The sequence below is a fragment of the Dunckerocampus dactyliophorus genome, chromosome 11, assembly GCF_027744805.1.
Source record: "Dunckerocampus dactyliophorus isolate RoL2022-P2 chromosome 11, RoL_Ddac_1.1, whole genome shotgun sequence".
NCBI lineage: Eukaryota > Metazoa > Chordata > Actinopteri > Syngnathiformes > Syngnathidae > Dunckerocampus > Dunckerocampus dactyliophorus.
Window position 1 is genome coordinate 159249 of NC_072829.1, and position 7679 is coordinate 166927.

General features: G+C 43.2%; 2 protein-coding genes across 8 annotated transcripts in view; both read left to right on the forward strand.

Moving 5' to 3' along the window:
- adgrg4a (adhesion G protein-coupled receptor G4a) overlaps positions 1-2698 on the forward strand; it is a 59415-nt gene extending 56717 nt beyond the window's left edge. For 5 of the 7 annotated variants that reach the window (XM_054792807.1, XM_054792811.1, XM_054792812.1 and 2 more), the window contains 3 exons: positions 877-978; positions 1047-1176; positions 2540-2698. In XM_054792807.1, coding sequence (XP_054648782.1) covers positions 877-978; positions 1047-1176; positions 2540-2669 — 362 coding nt within the window. In that variant the 3' untranslated portion in view covers positions 2670-2698. Of the gene's footprint in view, positions 1-876; positions 979-1046; positions 1184-1643 lie in introns of those variants that run through there. The other 2 variants (XM_054792809.1, XM_054792810.1) reach the window with 2 other exon arrangements.
- A 173-nt stretch (positions 2699-2871) lies between these two features.
- vgll1 (vestigial like family member 1) lies at positions 2872-6653 on the forward strand. The gene is made up of 4 exons (XM_054792850.1): positions 2872-3082; positions 3825-4029; positions 4577-4921; positions 5704-6653. Exons 2-4 carry the CDS (start codon positions 3837-3839, stop codon positions 5739-5741), a joined length of 576 nt encoding a protein of 191 aa, XP_054648825.1. The 5' UTR covers positions 2872-3082; positions 3825-3836; the 3' UTR covers positions 5742-6653.
- Positions 6654-7679: the final 1026 nt, after the last annotated feature.

The window sequence follows — 7679 nt, forward strand, 5'->3', positions numbered from 1 at the left end:
AAGTTGAAGTGTTAATACTAAACACACAAAAACAATTCAACACAACTTAAGAGTTTGGATCCCAGGGTGCAGAGGCAACTCACTCAGAGTGAGCAAAAAAAGGTTTAAAACAAAAAGCCCTCCACAGGGGGGAAAGCTACAACAATACAAACAATGTAAATTGTCCGATAATAAAAAGACAGGGCAAAGGCCAAAAGAAGAAACACAAAGCGCTACTAGTAAAGCAATAGCAGGGGAAAAAATACTACTAACCGAAGAAACAAAAAAACTCTACTAGGTAACGAAGGCGCTGCTGAAAACCGAGCAGGAAAGAATAGTAGCCAGAAGTGCTAAATACGCCGCTGCTGGAGAAGCCAAGCAAAGGAAAAAAATACGCAAAAACACGCAGGACCGACCAGATAGTGAAACACACGAATGCAAGCACAAGGCAGATGAAGAGCAAGGAACAATCTGGTGCCCAATGAGTGCCGGAGTCCAGCATATGAAGCACGGATGAGTAATTGGCAGCAGGTGTCTGCCTCTGCAGAACAGTAACGAAACGGCAGACAGGCGACAGCAGAGTGACAACACAGAACACGACAAAACCTGTAAAAAATGACTAATCCCTTTTTTTTAAATTGAAATGTGTACATTTAGCAAATACATGCCATTTACAATGGGGGTTGCATCATTGCATCGGCATATGTATGAAATGATTGCACGGCACAAGCCAATACAAGTCACACGTTCAAAGCTCACTTGGCGTAAAGGTTTGCAAACTACTGACTGAGTAAATGAATTCATCGTTTGTGGAGTACAAAAGCTCAATTTGAACAATAACGAACGTACTGTATTGTCGAGGTGGTGTCAAGACGGTGAGAAGTGTGTTTGCCACAGGGTTCCTCGTCTTTCTCTTCCACTGCCTGATGAAAGAAAATGTGAGGAAACAATGGAGGATGCACGTTTGTTGTGGCGCTTTAAGACTCAGTGAGCATTCAGGTAGGTCTTCATCGGGGCAGATGTGTGATTAATGAAGTGACACATGACGTCTGCTTCCGTGCATTTAGACTGGAGCCGCACCATGATGCCGGGCGGTCGCTGCACAAAAGACCATCTTATTAACACCGACTCTGTCAACACCTCCTCTCTCAGGAACATTTCTGAATCCTCTACTGAATCCAACAGCCACAAGGCGGCGTAAGCATGGCTCTTAAATTCTAAATAACTTTCTACTTAGCTTTGAAAAAGCACATACTGTCAAACTACAGTGTTCTCTTTAGATTTGAAATGAAACAAGTGACTTGCAAATGTTTCTCCATGTGTAAAGCCTGTTCTGTCCTAATCTATGAAATAGTGTCTCAATGAAAAGATGTATTGTGTATTTCTCCATCTCTGTGTTGCTTGCTACCCGTCTTCATGTATATTCACAACAATGGGTCATGTCTTTTCGTTCCATTACTACAGGGTTCCTACCAATTTGATATTTGAAAATTCCATACCTTTTCCAGACTCAGTAATAAATGTAAAACAGAAAACCTTTCAAATGAAATCAGTGATTATCCAATTAATCGACTACTATCTTGGTATTCTATGAATTATTTTTTGATTTAAGACAATTAAAGATCCTCTGATTTCAGCCTCTCAAATGATTTTTTTTTTTTTAGATTTCCTGACTGACCCGTGAAATCAGAGCTATTGTTACGACTGGCGAACCGCCATAGCAGAGAGACGGAAACACAATTGTCGAGAAAAGTTGAATACAAAACAAAGTGTCCTCCAACGGAGTAAGCAAAACCAAAAACCAAACTACAACTCAAAAACTGCCGGGCTCCCATACCCGCCTCTGGTTCTCTTCTCAGCCTAAAACACTTCCTAAACTCCATTCCCTACCTGCTTCCACAATCCTCACCTTTAATCTCCATCTCTCTAAGGTGGAATATCTCACGCTTATCACTTTCTGACTTGTTTCTTGTGAAAAGTGTCGGCAATGAGCGAGTCTCCCAGCACGGTTTAACAAGGCCTGATCAGGATGGCTCTCAGGCGTGTGCAGGTGGCTCAGGCCCAGCAGTGCACCGCAAGACAGAGCAGACAGATGGCAGCAGAGCAGTGCCAGCAGAACATGGCAGCTATCGTGTTTGTGTTTGAGGCAAAAGAAAATATTCACACACATCACATTTTTGCCTCTTTTCTGCTGCGTTGCAAACTAAACCACTAACTTGTTTGTGTTTACTTCATATTGATTTGATGCCCTGAACGATGACTTAATTACTCCATTAAGCCAAACTATAAGCTTCAGATGAATGGATGAAGAAAACAATGGTTACTTGCAGCACTGCCTGTAGTACGGTATGGAATCATTCCTGATTGTGAAGATCAGCATATCATTTCCAGGAGATTATACAAAGGCTTGGAGGAGGATAAGAGCAGAGGGCTTGCCATTCAACTTGTCAATCTTCCCAAATGTTTTCCAGGATGCCTTGCCCACCGCGTGCTCACACACAAACATCTTATGTTAGCTGGCCTTGGTTCTTTATTTATTTATTCATAATTTCTCTTTTAGAAAACAGAACAGTGGTAGCAGCCTTGGAAACATGAACATTCTTCCATACTTGAGTTCCCATTTTCCATACTTTTCGAGACCTGGAAACATCAAAGTTATAATCATTATTCATGAGCTAATTGTTTCCTGATTCTTGATTAGACGTATTTACTATTCCCCAATTCCTAACGTACTGGCTGTTCACTGATTGTTTGATTCCTCTGTGTGTACAGGTTTTTGGAACTTTTTGAAGGCAACATGTTTATTTTCATGTAAGTCTTTGGGATTGTGGATGAACTTGCTGAATGACATTCTGCTCATAGCTGTGTGTGTACAAGAGGCCTCACACACCCTTCCAGTCTTACATACCAAGGCTGAGAGGGATATGTTTGGTCTTTTCACTAAGCAGACCTAGTCTTGTTATTTTTAACCCAATAAATGAACGATCAATGAGAAGCCCAGTGATATTTTTTCCAAAATTTTGGTAGCTACTAATTCATGTATAGGTGAGCACGTCAGCTTTTGCAGTCAAAGCAAGGAGACACTTGTTGGTCATCAGGTCAGGTAAGAACTCTTCAAAGGTACATTTAGTATACATATACTGTAGATAGATAGATATATTTGTTATCTGCACTGTGCAATATACTATATCAGATTATTTACATCAAATTACTGAGATAATCATTTCTTACTCAAACATCCTGCAGATTCATTTCACACTTTATTTCCCACTGTTGACTTTGTCAAGGTTACTGTGCCTTTGGTGAGTTACCATGTCACTATAAAGTGGGATTTATGCACAGTAAGCGTAAGACATTATTGTGCTTGACACCTTTATTTAGAACGGGTGAATGTTATAAATTCAAGCTGGTTTGATTTGTTTCGGACTTGCATAACAAAATTACATTGAGGAACTGCACCTAATTAAGCTCATTTTCAGGCATCCTTTAGAAACTGCCAACATTTTTAGATTAGTCTGAGACATACAATCATACCCTATAGTGCAACATGGACATTCTTCACGTTTTTCAACTGCTCTTAACATTTTGATGAGCAGTGTATGGTGTATTTACACGTCATAGGGATGTTGGAATTTGGTGCAAATTGGAAATTCAAAATCCTAACGTGACAAAATGTTTATAATCAAGTACATGTGATTTTTGTTTTTGACTTGAGCACATTTTAATGCTTTTTAATCCAAATGAAACGATCACAATAACGCTACACCAGCACAATACTGTAGTTATGGTTCTATGGCCTATTATGGCATAGTTCTAATTTCATCTCGTGTATCCTGTCCTCTCAGTGAGACTGACCCATGGACGAGAACGGTACAGACAGTCCAGTGGCCGTGAAGGTGGAGGGCCACTCTCGATGCATCATCCTGAGGTACTTCCGGGGGGACATCGGGAGCATGGTGGACGCTCACTTCAGCCGTGCTCTCAGCAGAGTGTGCAAGGCCAACACTCCGGCAGGCAAGGCTAAGAAAATACGCAAAACCATTAAATTAGGTAAGTGAACAAAGAGTCAATTTTGCCACATGGCTGACATTGTGGCGCTCCCTCTGGGTTGTGTTGAAAGTGATTGAGGATATCTGTACTGCATGTATGCTAGCATGCAGTACAGATATCCTCAAAGCTTTATCATCGTGAGGCAAACGGTCAACGACTTCTGGACAATTGCTTGTCTAAATGCCGCCATGCTCTGTAAAATGTTGTGCTTTACGGCAGCCATGTTTTTCAAACTATTTTGTTCAAATTTCACAAACATGTGCTTGTCAGTCCCCTAAAGGTGTGACCAAATGTTGTGGTGATTTGGTGAAACATGCTAAGGGCACAGTGTGTTTTTAGTAGAAACATTTTGTGAGAAATTTCAAGTCAATCCAAATTATGTTTATGTGTAATAACAGCACCACCACTTGCCATTTTTGTCCGAAAAATAATAGCACAGGCAACACAGGAGCGGTGCATGTTTTGACAAATGTTCATTCTTTTGTGTGCGGGGGTTCAGGAGTAGAAGAGTTATCTTACAAATAATGTCATGCTTGTTTCCCTTAAGAGGAGAGTGGCTCCTGTCAGGCCAACGGCACTGAGCCTCTTCCAGCGTCGGGTTGTCACGTGGCTTTCAAAGCCATGGACGATCCCTGCAGGCCGTGGCCCTCCTTCATCACCAGGACCAGAGAAGAAGCCTCTGGGTTGCCGTCTGCTGCGTACTCCATGTCGCCGGAAGACTTGAGTCTGACGGGGCAGCAGTATGCCTCGTCCCTGCTGAACCTCCTGCACAGCGACCGCAGCGAGATGGGGCCCGGCATGGCCTCCAGCTCAAAGACAGAACTGGTGCCCAGCTGGATGGTGCACCAAGGATTTAGGGACTCCGTGGAGCCCGCTGTAGGCTTTGAGTCTGGTAAGTCATTCAACGAGCAAACCTGGATATGTACAGAATATGTTCGGATATTTGCATACTTTCTTTTGGGGTGCAAACTAAACCAGCTCTTAAATGGCCCACAAAAACAATGAAAACTCTACAATCATAAAGTCTTTGGGGAGCTTCACCGCATATCCAGTTTCACGGTAAGTGTGTGTGAGCGCGTTCTACTGCAAAGGAATGAGAAAACGTTTGGTGTCATTTCATCCACACCTTTAGAAGTAGTGCTCGCTCACAGCTCACAGGCCCCCCCTTACAGGTGGGAAGTGAACCTCACATTCCAAAGGCTGAATGATATATTTGACAAAGTAGTATCATTTAAAAAAAATTTAGTAACATATAAAAACTTGCAGTTTGTCAGTGTACAGCGAAGAAAATCTATCTATCTGTATATCTAACTAGACTTTTTTATTTGGGCATTTTTTTGATTGGACAAAGGCAACATCAGTGATATCCGCAAGTTCAAAGCTTTGTTGTTTTTTTTTCTTAAATAAACACTGACTGATCATTTTTAGGACGCCACAAAGTTTGTACACGCACCGCACAGCTCTACAGAATAGGAGCACAGGTAACACAACAGGACTGGTTTCCTGGCTGGTCCACTACATGAGTCCAAGCAAGCAAAATACTGGTGACTCCCTACTCCTCATCCGACACGGTCACGCAGCACCTCCCTACTCCTCGTCCGACATTGTTTCATCGTGACTGATGGTGTTTGAGTCATGACAGCATACACTAAGAAATCATGTCTTCTCTTCCAGGACAACGTGTGGACAAGAAAGACTTGTACTGGTACTGAGGGGACGACGTAGGGCAGCGATGGAGGCTCCACCTGACTAGGAGTCATCGTCATCACCAGCAGGAGCTTTGATTGTCTTCCTCACGGCAGTGATACGACCTCAGGAAAACCTGCTGTGCTACTTTGTGTCCTTCCTCTGCTCCTTCACTGCTCCTTTTGCAGCCGAGTAGACGGAGGAAATTGTATTGCTTTGATTATTTTCTTGCCAACTATCGTCACCAGAAAAAGGACCGGTATTACTACAGTGTGTGTAGCTCAGTACTGCATGTTTTGTGTGCATGTAAATATGCAAATAATGTCTGTTGCAGCGCTGCAGCTGTGACCTTGCATAACTTTTCAGGAGCGAGTGGCCTCCAAGGGCCAAAATGTTCAAGAACAAATGAATGTTGCATTTTTAATAGGAAAAATAATAATGATAATATCTTAGTAAGCTGTGCTGGATGTTCAAAGTATCAGATAAAATAAATGAGCTGAAACAGTCCAAACTATTATTGTACTATTATCATTATTATTATTGTATTATTATTGTACTTGTGTTTCTGTCATGTTCTGTGTGCTGCTCTGCTGCCCTCTGCCATTCCCTGAACCTGCCCAGGACTTAATTGGTCACACCTGCAGCTCATTACAACCTGCCTTCTTAAGCTGCAGCCAAACTCCAGACCAGCGCCAGATTGTACTTCCTGACCACCCACTCCTTGCTCCTGCTCAGTCCGGCTCCTTGTTCCTTACCCTGCTTTCTGGCTCAACCCTTTGCTACCATTACCTGCTCTTTTGCATTTTTGTATTTCCTGATAGGTGTGCCTTCAGTGTCTTTTGTTGTTACTTTAGTGTTTTTTCTTGACAGCCTTTTGCTGTCAGTGCTTTTCTTTAGTATTACCTGTAGTGGATTTTCCTTTGTTGAACTTTGCTCTTGTGGTCTCTTTTTGTTTATTAAATCTTTTTATCTACGAACTGCTCCTTGTCTTGGGATCCTAACCTCCCGCCATGTCACACGGCGCTCATGACAGAACAATCTGGCCAACATGGATCCTGTGGACATGGAGCTTTTTTGTTCGTCTCTGTCACATCATGGACAACAAGTTGGCAGCCATGAAAAGACACTTCATCCATCTTGTCCGCCAACATGGAGGCCCTGAACCAGCGACTAGGGAGTTCACCTCCGCTTCCACCACTAGAGGTCGGTACACCCCCAATCAGCAGTAACGCACCTAATGCTGCAGCTGTGCTCACACCTGTTTCTCATCATCTCCATGAGCCTAGTATCCCGCACCCTCCTTGCTTCTCTGGTGAGACAGACTCGTGCAATCAGTTCTTACACCGATGCTCGCTTGTTTTTGACCAACAACCTATGTCTTACTCTACAGACCAATCCAAAGTAGCGTTTATTATGAGCTTACTCTCTGGTAGAGTCGCTACATGGGCCTTGGCCAAAAGTACCTCAATGCCCACAATTCGTTCTTCTTTGCCTTCATTTCTGGAAGAAATAAGAGAGGCTTTTCATCACCCCATTCGTGGTATGGAAGCAGCTAGTCGGCTGTTAAATTTAAGACAGAGATGACGCTCAGTAGCAGATTTTTCTATTGACTTTTGTGTGCTTGCTGCAGTAGTATTTTTCGTAAAGCGCTTAGCGCTCGCATTAAGGACGAATTGGTGGCCAAGGACAATACTACATCCCTCGACGACCTCATTAATCTAGCTATTTGTCTGGACAACCGAGCGAGGGAGAGAGTCAGGGATTATGCTGAGGAGGGATACTACGAGCGAACGTCGATACCACATCCACCCATAGAGAAACGGATTACCAGCACCACCAGCAAGGACACCGAAGCTACAAGCGTGGAGGTTCCCATGCAGCTTGGAGGACGACGCCTGGCCGCCGAGGAGAGAGCACGTCGTCGCAAGCTGCACCTGTGCCTATACTGTGGCAACCCGGGACAT

What these genes read in the sequence shown, in the direction of transcription:
- vgll1 (XM_054792850.1), top strand. Translation starts at nt 3,837, where the DNA reads ATGGACGAGAACGGTACAGACAGTCCAGTGGCCGTGAAGGTGGAGGGC. An exon ending in ACGCAAAACCATTAAATTAG is followed by an intron (nt 4,030 to 4,576) that starts GTAAGTGAACAA and finishes GTTTCCCTTAAG; the next exon opens with AGGAGAGTGGCTCCTGTCAG. An exon ending in CGCTGTAGGCTTTGAGTCTG is followed by an intron (nt 4,922 to 5,703) that starts GTAAGTCATTCA and finishes CTTCTCTTCCAG; the next exon opens with GACAACGTGTGGACAAGAAA.